Below are 17262 nucleotides of genomic sequence, written 5' to 3' on the forward strand. Positions count from 1 at the left end.
GGCATGGCAAGCCGTTCCACAGGACTACATCCAGCATCTCTACGATCGTCTCCATGGGAGAATAGCAGCCTGCATTGCTGCGAAAGGTGGATATACACTGTACTAGTGCCGACATTGTGCATGCTCTGTTGCCTGTGTCTATGTGCCTGTGGTTCTGTCAGTGTGATCATGCGATGTATCTGACCCCAGGAATGTGTCAATAAAGTTTCCCCTTCCTGGGACAATGAATTCACGGTGTTCTTATTTCAATTTCCAGGAGTGTATTTAAAAGGTTCTTGAGCTTCAATTTGTTTTATGAGCTATACAGAACTGTTACAATCCTACCTTAATGTCCCTGAATTCCTTCAATGTCTGCTTTATAAGAACTCCAGATGCTAACGCAGTCACTACTAGTGCATTAGTTGCAGATTGCTTTACAGATGTGACCCATTTCCCCCGAATCCTCCCAACAAACCTAAGTACAGTAGTCACCTCATCACATCCACAAATTACTTGTTAATCGTAATTCTGCTGAACTACTATTTGCCCAATCACATTACAACAAACACAATTTAGATACAGATTTTTGCCTGAGTTTAGAGTGTATTTGAGATTCCTTAAGATTTTGCTACAAAATTAAAATCACTTTTCTAAATCAGAGTTACAAATTATCTGATTATCCAGATTCTAGTCTTGAACATATGTGATAGTGGCAATCAAGTAGTAATGTTCGAACATAAACATGTCTCTTTCTTATGGCACATAGGTAACTGTTGTTTCACAATAAGGAGAAATGAGCTCATGAATATTAAGCTAACAATAGCAGGAAAAATGTAGCTATTTAATACAACTGAGGGAGGAGCAATTTACCTGCTAGTTTTGTGACATTAAAGTTAACTAAGTAAGCACAAACATTTGAAAGCAGTTTAATGATAGTTATTAATCAGTACAATTTCTAATTACTACTGCCCAAAGTTAATATACGAGGGCTATTCAGAAAGTAAGGAACGTTTCATATGACGCCACTGGGCGTGAGCCGATCGCATGTATTTTGGTATGTGCATGCTCGGCAGCTCAGTCAGTAACCATCCATGACAGCGGGAAAGTCTCTGCACATCTGGTTTTTTCGATATGTGAATTTGAAATGGAGGTTGCAATCGAAAATCCTGCCAGTTGTGAGGTGCAGTCTGTGATACAGTTTTGTTGGCAAAAAACCTGAAACCTATAGAAATTTATCATGAATTGTGCGAAGTGTATGGAAACAACATAATGAGTGAATGTTCTGTCCGGAAATGGTGCATTCGGTTTAAAAATGACCAAACCAAAGTTCAAGAGTGGGCACCTGAGCATTTTCTGTCCAACGTTGCACAGCCTTAGAAGAGCAGTTCAAAACAAACGCTGAGGAAAGCTGACGTCCAAAATTTTGTTTTTGCATGACAATGCCCGACCTCACATGGCAAACTGCACTAAAGAACTCCTTAATTCACTCAAATGGGAAATTTTCCCTCATCCGCCCTACAGCCCTGATCTTGCACCAAGCAACTTCCACTTGTTTCCCAAGATGAAGAACTGACTTGCAACGCAGTGCTCTGATGATGACGCGGAACTCCAGGCGGGCGTGACTCACTGGCTAAGTCTCAGGCGGCAGAATTTTATGACGAAGGTCTTTCAAAGCTTGTCCACCGCTATTATTTAAGTACCTCGATGTGTTTGGTGACAACGTGGAAAAGTAGTATGTCAGTCGCTCTTTCAGATGTACATAATAAAATGTATTTCTTGTACTTGTTTTTTTTTTTTTTAATGCAAAATGTTCCCTACTTTCTGAATAGCCCTCGTATAACTTGTCTCCTTCCACATCACCTAAGATGGTTTTTATTAGGGAATCTATGAAACATGATGAATCATCCGGAAAGAGAAATTAAACAGCCTGGAGTTTAATTAATGCTTCAGTTTATTAATAAAAACAGACTAAACTGTTACAATATTATGAGAAGGAAAGTTGCTACTTACCATATAGCGGAGATGCTGAGTCGCAGATAGGCACAACAAAAGATGACGTGTGTGTGTGTGTGTGTGTGTGTGTGTGTGTGTGTGTGTGTGCGTGTGTGTGTGCGTGTGTGTGTGTGCGCGCACACATTGTTGACAAAGGCCATTGGCCAAAAGCTTTGTGTGCGAAAATCTTTTTGTTGTGGCTATCTGCGACTCAGCATCTCCATTATATGGTGAGTAGCAACTTTCCTTCTCATAATACTGTTACATTCCATTCTGGATTTTCCATTGTTAGACTAAACTGATACGTAGTTTACAATAAATCTCGTATCAATGAACTAATAGCAATGATACAATTCTCGTAGCCGTTCATTAATGAATGATTTCCAACAGACATAAAATGAAACAGCTCGTACCTAACAGTACGCATTAAGACAACAGGACATATTATTATTAGTGTACTATACCTATCTCTTGTACAGGACTGCATGTGGAGATGCCACATTCATTTATAGACTTCTCAGCAGCATCAGCACATGGGCCTGTTTTTTCAGCAAATCCTAGGTAATTGTAAGAGCCCAAATTTAGGCACTGTGTTTCAGTACCTGTAAACCTAAAAATGTTATGATTATTGATTATTTGCTCCATTATTGCAAACAAACAAGAACACAAATTAACTGCACAATTACACGAAAACTGGTCAGAATAGGAAACATGAAAAAGCAAATGTGAGAAACAGACAATGAAGCCACACCAAACTGCTAACAATTCATGAAGAACATATTAATAGTAAGAGGCATCATCTGAATTCTAGATTTATGGCACAAAAAATATGTAAGTCTTGCAGCACATTCAAACACCATTAAAAGGATGTATGAGATGATCATATTGTAAGAAGTAATAGGTGCATGTAAGTAAATGTTAGTTGGAATCAGTGAATGAAATGCATATTGTAAACTTCACAGGCAGTCTAAAAGGAATGCAAAATGTGTGTACAACCCCCCCTCCCCATAACACAGATGCCTTATTTAAAAGTATGACCTTAAAATAATCACTTCCCAGACCCTCTCTTCTCAAACACACACAAAATTCTCATCCTCTTTTGGGCAAGCAGACCATCAAATTGGAACAGGAGGAGGAGGAGGAGATGGAGGAGAGGGAGTAGATTAGTGTTTATGGCCTGTCGACGAATAGGTCATTAGAGATGGACTAATTGGAATACACAATTTGCTTAAGCACCTGGTTTGTACCATTACTGTATCTGTAAAATTACTCCTAAAGGAACCAGTCTAACTGAAATGTTTATTGAGATTCAATCCAAATAAATAAACGTAGGATGCAAACTTTGTCTTCAATTACATTAAAGCACACACACATAATTTTGTTAAAATTTTACAATTCTTTTCTTAATGTCTTGCATTAACTGCTCGAATTTTTTATTGTATATGATCTTTCTGTTTTTGGATCTATGGTCACAATTATTGTACTATTTGTTCCTCAATATGTTCCTAATAAAGCATTTAGCAAGCATTAAACAGACCATAGGGGCTACTTCTGCTTCCATTCCACTTGTTGAGATATTTCTCACTAGCTGGTATTTTAAACATGAGTTGTTGCATCTTTTGTTAACAAGATACATTAATTAGTATATCATGCTTCCTATTAATAAATTATCCTCTAAAAGAAATATTTTGATTTACTATATGATGTGTCACCCCACATTTTAATATCATGTGAATGTAAAAGCTTTATAAAACTTTTTATCTTTCATTAAAATCCTTTTTAGTTGCGATTTGCTCGAATTAAATTCTTATACACTGTACGTGAATGAGAACAACCACTGTCCTAGTTATAAATTTCTTCTAATCATCTCAGAAACATTCACCTCAAAACGCAGAGCAAATGATGATGATGATGATGATTGGTTTGTGGGACGCTCAACTGTGCGGTCATCAGCACCCGTACAAAGTCCCAATTTTTACATGGTTCAATTTTTTACACAATCCAATCAAGCCACTGTCACGAATAATGATGATGATGATGATGATGATGATGATGATGACAACACAAACACCCAGACCTCAGGAAGAGAAAATCCGCAACCCAGCTGGGAATCGAACCTGGGACCCCGTGATCCAGAGGCAGCAACGCTAGTCACTGGACCACAAGCTGCGGACAGCAGAGCAGATGTAAATGCTTAGCAATATTACTATAATATGATGCATTCAAGCTGTTTGAAACTCTTGCTTCCTGTGGAGGAAGGAGGTGCTCAACATCTAATTAAAATTTCACATTTCTCCAGATCCCAATATTCTGCTTACAGATAAACCCATTTAAGCTATTAATTTAGATAAATGATAAAGAAGTGCATAATATAATGACCTGAACTGAAAACTGTGTCATTATAGCCTGATGTTTCTACCTACGCTAAGTAGCCTGCATCTGGATTTCTACCTGAGGCACAGTTATCCAAGGGGCCCACATCATCTTGTGCTGGATATGTCTAGAGCCCTTCTGCAATGTCTCCTTCTGTCTAAGATTTATCATCTCCATCTACACTCCACTAACCACCTAATGATTTGTGGCACAAGGTACCTCTGGCACCACTTAACTGATCCCCCCCTTCACTGTTCCGCTTGCGAATTATGTGTGGGACGAATGTTGTCAGTAAACTTCTGTATCAGCTCTATTTTCTACAATTTTCTCATTGTGATCATTTTGCAAGTCTTACGTGAGATGAAGTAATATGTAACAATGAAACACCTACGGCCATTGTTATTTCATCTACTGCATGGCTACCAGATCTTTTCCTTCAGTGCGCAATCTTCAGGACTTAGCTAAAGGGGTTAATACCATCCACATACACGATGCATCAGTGGCCAACGTAACTGGTTAATGCAGACTACCTGTAACTGGGATGTTGTCTCTCCAACCATCAGCTATCAACTAAGTCAACTGATTGTCAGAGAGATAACATCACAGCTGTAGGCAGTCTGCGTAAACCAGTTATGTTGGCCACTGATGCATTGTGTATACGGATTGTGTTAACTCCTTTAGCATCAGCTAAGGCCTGAAGATAGTAGACTGAAGCTCCAAAACTGGTAGCCATACAATAAATGACATCATAAGAATGGCTGTAGGGTTTCATCTTTTTACGTAAGTCAACAGTCAACATTCCTCAGACCTCCAATCACAAGGATGGACAAGCAAAAACTTGAAGTAATATGGTTTCCAACTCTTCCTAATGACGAGATTAACATTATAGTATGTGTAAAAATTAGTTAGCGACCTTGAAGCTTCTCTGTGTATTTACCCTTGTTGCAAATCTGTAGATATGTAAAGATGGATTTTTTCCTTAATAGTTTCTAATCCAATCCAGAAGTTACCATCACTGTCAGATTCTTTGGATTCAGAAGAACAATCAATTACATCATTTGTTGAAAAATATGACTGTAGTGCCACACCTGCTGACGTATACAGGTTAGGACTGTTGCATTAAGAATCTGTAGCAGTGTTATCACTTATGGTGACATCAAATAAGTCATCCTCACTGTTTCGTATTGTGGGTATTTCAGTTATTCTCAGTGTAACCAAGGTGGTGTGACATTTTCTTTGCAGAACATATGTCGATAAAAATACAGTGATGGACTGTAAGACATAAAGTGAAAGCTAAACTAGCATAACAAGATCACAACAAACACAGTATTCAAACACAAATTAGTGGCCACAGCTGTGAAAAGCTACCAAGATATGGAGCACAAAATCTGGTGTATGCTGAAACTCCTCAACAGCACTCAGGTATGTGGACTGGTTGCGTGTATATATTTGTTATCAGCACTCAGGGTCGGCAAGGAAGTAGCACTGAAAGAAAACCCAGAGGCCACACTTAAACTCTTCAACTGCACCTTGGGAAGGCAGAGTATGACGAGTTAACCTGACAACAGCAACCAAACAGTTAATATTATACAGATACCGAGACCATAGGCTGACTAAGTCTTGGAGCACTACCTCCCCTCCCTCCCCCCCTTTCTCCCATAACATCATCACTTTCTATAAATATTCCCTATCTGTTAAGTAATGTATCCACTGATGTAAAATTTCTTGGAAGATTAAAACTGCATAGCCCTTATCTTTCAGCAGCAATATTCTAATGGAATAAGGTTATCTAATGAAGACTCAAAAGATGGGTACAGAAAGAAGAAAGCTCTGAGGGACATTCAGAGTCATATTTTGGTAGCCTTAACTGTAAAAGCAACAAACAAGGGTTCAGGATTAGGTCATACAATATATACAGTTCTAATCTCTCTGCACGCTTAGTATGGATTATTATTACATTATGTTGAATATTTTAGAGATCTTGACAATTTTCATTTGAGAAAATGATGTTTCATTATATGATCAATGGTAGTATCAAAAATCGTATAAAATGTTTAGTTTCTCGAAGAAGTTTACTTTAAAGAAGGGTGTATACAAGAACATTTTCATCACCTCCTAAAAAACACTTATAATATTACACCCATGAGAAAACTGGGTAGTTAATACAACATATCTTCAAGACAAACTGGGTCAACCGAAGTTTACAGTATCACCCATTGGCTTCAACCCATGACGCAACACTTGCATTATGTGAAGTCACTGTGGTGTGGTCTCTGAAATGAGATTGTGTTTCAAGCGGCATGTTTAAGTAAGAAGTGGCGCATTCTAGTGTGGGATGTTTGTATTTCTAAACTGTTTGTGAGTGATGATAGTATGGCACTGGACTTAGTGCAGTGTGTTACTTGTGTTTTGGAAGTTTGCTTCTGTTGGCTTGTCTGGGCACCATTATAATGTCGTTTGTTATTGGCTCTAATCTGTCTTCGGTTTGGAAATTGTTATTCATTGTGTTGTCAATGGTTTGAAATTGACTGTACTTCTGTTTTTTGTTTGATGCTAGGTATCGATCTTACAATGAAATTTACTAGTCACTCATTAGGTGCTACTATGGATGCCAATATGGCTGCTAAAATTAAATTTCTCCAGTTATATGGCCTTGTGATGTAATGTGTGAGGTGTCAGCAGTGCATTATGTGTCAGCTGACTTTGGTGGTGAGTACATTTCTTTGGTGGTGAGCACATTTCTAAAGCGTTATTATTATTATTTCTTTCCTTTCTCAGACGTTATACCTGGTTAAAAATGGAAAGTGAAGCGGACCTAGATCAAGTGTGACTTCCTTTTAACTGTGTGGTATATGTTACATTGCATTTAGGAACTTTCGGGTAATTGAACATGTATCAATAATTACAGATTTATGTAGTAGTATATATACGTTTGGATGTAGCTGTATTGCGTTGATGTACTGGTGGATATTGTGTGGTATGACTCCTGTAGTTGATAGTATAATTGGTATAATGTCAACTTTATCCTGATACCACATATCCTTGACTTCCTCAGCCAGTTGGATGCATTTTTCAGTTTTTCCTCCTGTTTTCTTCTGTATATTTGTTGTATTGGGTATGGATATTTCGATTTGTTGTGTTAATTTCTTCTTTTTATTGGTGAGTATGATGTCAGGTTCGTTATGTGGTGGTGTTTTATCTGTTATAATGGTTCTGTTATAGTATCATTTGTATTCATCATTCTCCAGTACATTTTGTGGTGCATACTTGTATATGGGAACGTGTTGTTTTATTAGTTTATGTTGTATGCCAAGTTGTCAATATATTATTTTTGCTACATTGTCATGTCTTCTGGTGTATTCTGTATTTGCTAGTATTGTACATCCACTTGTGATGTGATCTACTGTTTCTATTTGTTGTTTGCAGTCTGCATTTATCTGTCGTTGTATTGGGATCTTTAATAATACACTTGCTGTAATATCTGGTGTTTATTGTTTGATCTTGTATTGCAACTGTGAATCCTTCTGTCTCACTGTATATATTGCCTTTTCTTAGCCATGTGTTGGATGCGTCTTGATCGATGTGTGGCTGTGTTAGATGATACGGGTGCTTGCCATGTAGTGTTTTCTTTTTCCAATTTACTTTCTTTGTATCTGTTGATGTTATGTGATCTAAAGGGTTGTAGAAGTGGTTATGAAAATTCAATGGTGTAACTGATGTATTTATATGAGTGATTGCTTTGTGTATTGTGCTAGTTTCTGCTCGTTCTGTAAATAATTTTCTTAAATTGTCTACCTGTCCATCATGTAGGGTTTTTGTTGTTGTTGTGGTCTTCAGTCCTGAGACTGGTTTGATGCAGCTCTCCATGCTACTCTATCCTGTGCAAGCTGCTTCATCTCCCAGTACCTACTGCAACCTACATCCTTCTGAATCTGCTTGGTGTATTCATCTCTTGGTCTCCCTCTACGATTTTTACTCTCCACGCTGCCCTCCAATACTAAATTGGTGATCCCTTGATGCCTCAGAACATGTCCTACCAACCGATCCCTTCTTCTAGTCAAGTTGCGCCACAAACTTCTCTTCGCCCCAATCCTATTCAACACCTCCTCATTACTTATGTGATCTACCCATCTAATCTTCAGCATTCTTCTGTAGCACCACATTTCAAAAGCTTCTATTCTCTTCTTGTCCAAACTATTACCGTCCATGTTTCACTTCCATACATGGCTACACTCCATACAAATACTTTCAAAACGACTTCCTGACACTTAAATCTATACTCGATGTTAACAAATTTCTCTTCTTCAGAAACGCTTTCCTTCCCATTGCCTGTCTACATTTTATATCCTCTCTACTTCGACCATCATCAGTTATTTTGCTCCCCAAATAGCAAAACTCCTTTGCTACTTTAAGTGTCTCATTTCCTAATCTAATACCCTCAACATCAGCCGACCTAATTTGACTACATTCCATTATCCTCGTTTTGCTTTTGTTGATTTTCATCTTATATCCTCACTTCAAGACACTATCCATTCCGTTCAACTGCTCTTCCAAGTCCTTTGCTGTCTCTGACAGAATTACAGTGTCATCGGCAAACCTCAAAGTTTTTATTTCTTCTCCATGGATTTTAATACCTACTCCGAACTTTCCTTTTGTTTCTTTTATTGCTTGCTCAATATACAGATTGAATACTATCAGGGAGAGGCTACAACCCTGTCTCACTCCCTTCCCAACCACTGCTTCCCTTTCATGCTCCTCAACTCTTATAACGGCCATTTGGTTTCTATTCAAATTGTAAATATCCTTTCGCTCTCTGTACTTTACCCCTGCCACCTTCAGAATCTGAAAGAGAGTATTCCAATCAACATTGTCAAAAGCTTTCTCTAAGTCTACAAATGCTAGAAACGTAGATTTGCCTTTCCTTAATCTAGCTTCTAGGATAAGCCGTAGGGTCAGTATTGCCTCACATGTGCCAATATCTCTACGGAATCCAAACTGATCTTCCCCAAGGTCGGCTTCTACTAGTTTTTCCATTCGTCTGTAAAGAATTCGCATTAGTATTTTGCAGCCGTGACTTATTAAACTGATAGTTCGATAATTTTCACATCCGTCAACACCTGCTTTCTTTGGGATTGGAATTATTATATTCTTCTTGAAGTCTGAGGGTATTTCGCCTGTCTCACACATCTTGCTCACCAGATGGTAGAGTTTTGTCAGGACTGGCTCTCCCAAGGCCGTCAGTAGTTCTAATGGAATGTTGTCTACTCCCAGGGCCTTGTTTCGACTCAGGTCTTTCAGTGCTCTGTCAAACTCTTCACACAGTATCATATCTCCCATTTCATCTTCATCTACATCCTCTTCCATTTCCATAATATTGTCCTCAAGTACATCGCCCTTGTATAGACTCTCTACATACTCCTTCCACCTTTCTGCTTTCCCTTCTTTGCTTAAAACTGGGTTTCCATCTGAGCTCTTCATATTCATACAAGTGGCTCTCTTTTCTCCAAATGTCTCTTTAATTTTCCTGTAGGCAGTATCTATCTTACCCCTAGTGAGATAAGCCTCTACATCCTTACATTTATCCTCTAGCCATACCTGCTTAGCCATTTTGCACTTCCTGTCGATCTCATTTTTGAGACGTTTCTATTCCATTTCGCCTGCTTCATTTACTGCATTTTTATATTTTCTCCTTTCATCAATTAAATTCAATATTTCTTCTGTTGCCCAAGGATTTCTACTAGCCCTCGTCTTTTTACCTACTTGATCCTCTGCTGCCTTCACTACTTCATCCCTCAAAGCTACCCATTCTTCTTCTACTGTATTTCTTTCTTCCATTCCTGTCAATTGTTCCCTTATGCTCTCCCTGAAACTCTGTACAACCTCTGGTTCTTTCAGTTTATCCAGGTCCCATCTCCTTAAATTCCCACCTTTTTGCATTTTCTTCAGTTTTAATCTACAGGTCATAACCACTAGATTGTGGTCAGTCCACATCTGCCCCTGGAAATGTCTTGCAATTTAAAACCTGGTTCCTAAATCTCTGTCTTACCATTATATAATCTATCTGATACCTTTTAGTATCTCCAGGGTTCTTCCATGTATACAACCTTCTTTTATGATTCGTGAACCAAGTGTTAGCTATGATTAAGTTGTGCTCTGTGCAAAATTCTACCAGGCGGCTTCCTCTTTCATTTCTTCCCCCCAATCCATATTCACCTACTATGTTTCCTTCTCTCCCTTTCCTATACTCGAATTCCAGTCACCCATGACTATTAAATTTTCGTTTCCCTTCACTATCTGAATAATTTCTTTTATTTCATTATACATTTCTTCAGTTTCTTCGTCATCTGCAGAGCTAGTTGGCATATAAACTTGTACTACTGTAGTAGGTGTGGGCTTCGTATCTATCTTGGCCACAATAATTCGTTCACTATGCTGTTTGTAGTAGCTTACCCGCATTCCTATTTTTTTTTATTCATTATTAAGCCTACTCCTGCATTACCCCTATTTGATTTTGTATTTATAACCCTGTATTCGCCTGAATAAAAGTCTTGATCCTCCTGCCACTGAACTTCACTAATTCCCACTATATCTAACTTTAACCTATCCATTTCCCTTTTCATATTTTCTAACCTACCTGCCCGATTAAGGGATCTGACATTCCACGCTCCGATCCGTAGAACGCCAGTTTTCTTTCTCCTGATAACGACATCCTCTTGAGTAGTCCCCGCCCGGAGATCCGAATGGGGGACTATTTTACCCCCGGAATATTTTACCCAAGAGGACGCCATCATCATTTAATCATACAGTAAAGCTGCATGCCCTCGGGAAAAATTACGGCTGTAGTTTCCCCTTGCTTTCAACCGTTCGCAGTACCAGCACAGCAAGGCCGTTGTGGTTATTGTTACAAGGGCAGTCCATCATCCAGACTGTTGCCCTTGCAACTACTGAAAAGGCTGCTGCCCCTCTTCAGGAACCACACGTTTGTCTGGCCTCTCAACAGATACCCCTCCGTTGTGGTTGCACCTACAGTACAGCTATCTGTATCGCTGGGGCACACAAGCCTCCTCACCAACGGCAGGGTCCATGGTTCATGGGGGGGTAGGTTTTTTATGTCGATAAATACCCTTCCTCCTTCCTTTCTGCTTAATGTGAATCTTTCTGTTGCTGAATGTATGTGATGTATTCTATATTTGTGGCATTGTGATCGTGTAAGTGTATTGAGTGTTTCTAGTTCTGTGTTACTCCATTTCACTACTCCAAATGAGTAGGTCAATATTGGTATAGCATAAGTATTTATAGCTTTTGTCTTGTTTCTTGCTGTCAATTCTGTTTTCAGTATTTTTGTTAGTCTTTGTCTATATTTTTCTTTTAGTTCTTCTTTAATATTTGTATTATCTATTCATATTTTTTGCCTGTATCCTAGATATTTATAGGCATCTGTTTTTTGCATCACTTCTATGCAGTCGCTGTGGTAATCCAATAAGTAATCTTCTTGTTTAGTGTGTTTTCCCTTGACTATGCTATTTTTCTTACATTTGTCTGTTCCGAAAGCCATATTTATATCATTGCTGAATACTTCTGTTATCTTTAGTAATTGGTTGAGTTGTTGCTGCCAGTAGTTTTAGATCATCAATGTCTAGCAAATGTGTGATTTTGTGTTGGTATGTTCCAGTAATACTATATGCATAATTTGTATTATTTAGCATGTTGGATAGTGGGTTCAGAGCAAGGCAGAACCAGAAAGGACTTAATGAGTCTCCTTGGTATATTCCACGCTTAATATGTATTGGCTGTGATGTGATACTATTTGAATTTGTTTGGATATTAAGTGTGGTTTTCCAATTTTTCATTACTATGTTTAGGAACTGTATCAATTTAGGATCTACTTTGTATATATCCAATATTTGTAGTAACCATGAGTGGGGTACACTATCAAAAGCTTTTTGGTAATCAAAGTATGCGTAGTGTAGTGACCTTTGTTTAGTTTAAGCTTGATATGTCACCTTCGCATCTATTATCAGTTGCTCTTTACATCCTCATGCTCCTTTGCAGCACTCGCGAGTGTACACCTGTCCTTTTTTCCCCCCTAAGGCAAGTCTTTCCGCTCCCAGGATTGGAATGACTCCTTACCCTCTCCCTTAAAACCCACATCCTTTCGTCTTTCCCTCTCCTTCCCTCTTTCCTGATGAAGCAACCGTTGGTTGCCAAAGCTTGAATTTTGTGTGTGTGTTTGTGTGTCTATCAACCTGCCAGCGCTTTTGTTTGGTAAGTCACATCATCTTTGTTTTTAGATATTTTTTCCCACGTGGAATGTTTCCCTCTATTATATTCATATGTTAAATAATTTATCTAAAAACAAAGATGATGTGACTTACCAAATGAAAGTGCTCTCAGGTCGACAGACACACAAACAAACACAAACATACACACAAAATTCAAGCTTTCGCAACAAACTGTTGCCTCATCAGGAAAGAGGGAAGGAGAGGGAAAGACGAAAGGATGTGGGTTTTAAGGGAGAGGGTAAGGAGTCATTCCAATCCCGAGAGCGGAAAGACTTACCTTAGGGGGGAAAAAAAGGACGGGTATACACTCGCGCGCACACACACACACACACACACACATATCCATCCACACATATACAGACACAAGCAGACGTATGTTTGTGTGTCTGTCGGCCTGCCAGCACTTTCATTTGGTAAGTCACATCATCTTTGTTTTTAGATATATTTTTCCTACGTGGAATGTTTCCCTTTATTATAACCATAATGTTAAATAATTTAGTTAGATGTGAATGTGTTGAGGTGAACTTCTTTAGCCAGAAATTTGCTATTTTATCTTTTCCAGGGGCTTTCCAATTGTGCTTAGAATTAATTGCTTGGGTGACTTCATGTTGCAAAATTATCACTTCAGGCATTTGTGGTATCATCTTGTATGTGTCTGTTTCTGCTTGTATCCACCGTGCATGCCTGTTCTGCTGTACCGGGTTAGACCATATGTTGCTCCAGAAGTGTTCCATGTCTGTTATGTTTGGTGGATTGTCTACTTTAATGTGTGTGTTATCTATTGTCTGATAAAATTTCTTCTGGTTTGTGTTGAATGTTTGGTTTTGTTTTCTTCTACTTTCACTTTTTTTGTATCTTCTAAGTCGTTTGGCCAGTGCTTGTAATTTCTGCTTCTTTCCATCTAATTGCTCCATTGCTTCTTGTTGTGAGATTTTACCTAACCTTTTTCATTTTTTGTCTGGTATTTCATTTCTTATAAATTGTGTTAGCTGTCCGATGTCTTTTCTCAGTTTTTCTATTCTGATCTGTACCCTGTGTTGCCATGCTGGTTTTGTGGGTTTCTTCTACGTGTTGGTTGGTTCTGATCTCTGCCTAGTGTGTGTATTTAGTGTAGTGGATGCTCCTATATAAATCAGTAGTTGTAACTCTTCCATAGTTGTATTTTCATTTATTTTGTTGTGTATGATTGTGTTGATAGTTGTTATTGTTGTTTCGACTTGTGGGTTATTTGGGGGTCTATGCAAGAATGGTCTAAAGTCTGTATTTGTGTCTTTGTATTCTATATATGTCAGCTGAAATTTTTCTTCTATATCTGACATGTGTGTCACTTCATGTTCTATTTGTGCTTGTTCTGGTGGCTGTCTTAAGATTTTGTTTTCCTCTGATTGTTTAATTGATGTGTGTTGTTCTTTGTTTGTTTGCTCTGGGATGTTTGAGTCCATTACTGTATTTTCTTCTTCTTCTTCTGATTGCACATTATTTTGTTCCAGTATTTGTTGTACTTGTTGTTTGATGTTTTCTAATTCTGACTGGGGTATCCTGTTATTTTTGATTATTACACGGATCCGATCAGCTAGTCGTTGTTCTGTTAAAAATTTTAATTCTCGGTATCTGGCAATAAATGTTGTGTATACTTGTGATCTGTATCCAGTTGTGTTGGTTCCTAAGTTTGTTGCTTGGTAATAACAGAACATGAGGTGTCGATTAACTTCATCTGACCATTTCATCCTCTGTCTTTGTTTTCCTTCTAGGGTGGTTGCAGGAAGCATATCCCGCAAAACACCTCTATTTGGATTTGAATAATTTTCCAGTTGGCTAGCAGTGCAGTTACCATTGTGGGCGGGCATAGGGTTCAAGCGTCGTCCCCCACCATGACGGCGCTTGTCCGAGGCTTCTTTAGTTCTGTCCTGAACCAACTAATCACACTACAAGGGGGGTTAGCCCTATTAGTGGTTTGTTCTTTTCGTCGCCTTTTACGACTGGCAGAACATACTGGAGGCCTATTCTTTTCCCGGGCCTCCACGGGAATAATAATAATAATTATTATTATTATTATTATTATTGTAAGAAGTGTAATGCAGGTGTTTATGCGTGCAATTTTCTTTGTGATGTGGGTATCAAAATTTATGTTGCAGTAGCCTGAAGTTCGTGTTTAGAGGTTTCTAGTGGTGGAGTTTGCTCTAGTTATTTTTGTGTGGTTTTGTTTGATAAAAGTTACTTCTGCTAGTTATGGTTGATGCATATTGTAGGCTTTGTTTAAGGTATGTACATCAAGTGAAATTTTCAGTACATATTTTCTAGAGGTTTTTGTTGGTTCATGGTATAACTGACTTTGTTTTAGCTCTGTAGGTCAACTTCTGATACCTTTTTTTAAGTTTTTTGGTATTGTAGCTTTTTGAAACGTCTTCATTATTAGGACTGTCATGTATTTAGTTTGTCCCTGCCCAAAACCCCCTAATGCCTGTGCTTGTCTCATTACTTTCACATTAGTTCCATAATTAAATATTTTTGAGTTGTTCTTATCTGCAATGTCATGGTCGCCATATTTTATTAACTTTATATAGGTGTAACTGCCACATTGATGATACCATGGGTGAAACACGTGTGGTACCGCAATCCCTGGTATTCCCAAGGACCTCTCAGTCTCATAAGGAACATTAGTTATGTTTCACTTGCATAGCATAAGGAAAGACAATTTTACTTTGCTTTACTTTTCCTTCACTGTAAGAAATAAATACAGGAACACTTTAGCCCAACACGAGATTTACTTTAATGAAAATTTGTAGGTAATTTTAATTCTGCAGTTTTATGATATCCATTTCAAACATTATAAACTTATTTGCAACAACAATAAATTCAGAACTAATATTTTCCTTTTAAATGTCACCCATCAGTTATTGATATATGTTCTAGTGTAGAATCTAGCCATCATAACATGTTGTTCATGAAGGGAAATGTATCTGTATTTGAATTCCTAAAACACTACCACCTAAAGCGAGGACAATATTATTAAAACAAAGTTATAATCAATCTCATACTGTAGAACTCAAATAACTTATCTGTGGTTAACAAGAATGCAAGTTCAACAGCTGACCTGTAACTTTCAGTCCCTCGCTTGCATGTATCAAATGCATGTATCAGATGCTTCACACAGCAAGTGGTTGTCTTCACCCATACCACTGCATTTGTTCTATCCACTATTTTCGTATACCACATTAAATTTCATGTTTCCACAAACATATGTGTCAGCTGACATTAAAGGAGTAAAGCAAGGGCTGATGAAGAGGCTGAGGAAACTACAAAAGAAATAACTCAGTAGCATTCTGGCAGCTATTGAACTCAGCACTCTTAAGTGAATTAGTAGCATGATTCCAAAATAAAGAATCTATTTTGTGAACTTCACTATTTTTAGCACTCCATGTCTTGTAACAGATATTCGAAATAGGCAGATCTCAACACATAAATATAATTATATCTACTGTCATCCATAAATCTAAAGTTCAGTATATCTGTCTTGATGTAATATAATTCTTGAACACTGCAGCAACAATTATTAAACATAATATGCATACCGTGGTGTCATGTTGTTAAAAAGTATCTATTTGGTAAGTAATATTGTTTCTAAAGAAATACAACAAAACCACAATGCAGGAGAGAGAGAGAGAGAGAGAGAGAGAGAGAGAGAGAGAGTATAAAATTTTAATAATAAAATAAATTGGCATCCTACCAAAACTGAAAACTTACTCAAATGTCCACCCATAATCCCTTGTAATTCTGTCTTTTAACATAACCTCAGCACCAGGAACACTGCAAATTGGTTGATTCCAACAATCACGCACTCTGCGATACACATAGAGCAAGTAAAAGCTTTCAAATCTGTCATATAATGGTGCATAGCCCTGGAATTCAAAAGACTGTTGTTAAACCACTATTAATTGTAACCCACAATGCAGCTTTAATGTGACAATATTTACAAAACACTTAAAGTACATTATCAATTACTTGAGACAAATAATGGGAAGAATACAATAAATGCTATACTTTTCTCACTCTTCCACAATAATTCACTTGGTTTTTAACATGACATTAAATACTGTCCGATAAAACTCTGGGACAAAGGTTTGACTTTTTTCTCTTTTTGCTTGCAAGCAAAAACAGTGAATGTAACATCATTTGCGCCACCTCTTACAAAGTAGGGAGCAATGGCCTTTGTAGTTTAGTCCCTTTAACACCCACAAACCAACCAACCATCTTACAAAGTATCTGATTAACTAAATCCAGAAATTGTAAATCACAATTAGTAACTGAAGTGACAACAATGCACTTTGTAAACATGCCCGTTTTTCAGTATGTCGATAACTTACCATTTGACAACTATCAGTGTGAATGTTAAGCAAGTGGGAATATTACTAAAACCAGTAATATTTTTGAAGATGGTAGTTTCTGTATTAAATGTGTGCACTTTCAACAAAAGCCATATTACATGTATATACATTGAATTACAGTAGTTATATAGCCTTTAGAGGCCATTGCCTCTTTTAATGTACAATTTACCCTATTCTTCATCCTTTAAGGTTCTCCATCAGGTTATATATTATGTCTTATGGATTAATTAATACACAACAATGGGGATAAT

General features: G+C 37.7%; 1 protein-coding gene across 2 annotated transcripts in view; it reads right to left on the reverse strand.

The window, feature by feature from the left end:
- The window catches only part of LOC124620375 (serine palmitoyltransferase 2), a 153926-nt gene that overhangs the window by 60796 nt on the left and 75868 nt on the right, over window positions 1-17262 (reverse strand). For both annotated transcript variants that reach the window (XM_047147049.1, XM_047147047.1), the window contains exons 4-5: window positions 16371-16525; window positions 2436-2581 (exon numbers count right to left, since the gene is read on the reverse strand). In XM_047147049.1, the coding sequence (XP_047003005.1) occupies window positions 2436-2581; window positions 16371-16525 (301 nt within the window). The remainder of the gene's footprint in view (window positions 1-2435; window positions 2582-16370; window positions 16526-17262) is intronic.

The sequence above is a fragment of the Schistocerca americana genome, chromosome 6 (assembly GCF_021461395.2).
Source record: "Schistocerca americana isolate TAMUIC-IGC-003095 chromosome 6, iqSchAmer2.1, whole genome shotgun sequence".
Lineage (NCBI taxonomy): Eukaryota > Metazoa > Arthropoda > Insecta > Orthoptera > Acrididae > Schistocerca > Schistocerca americana.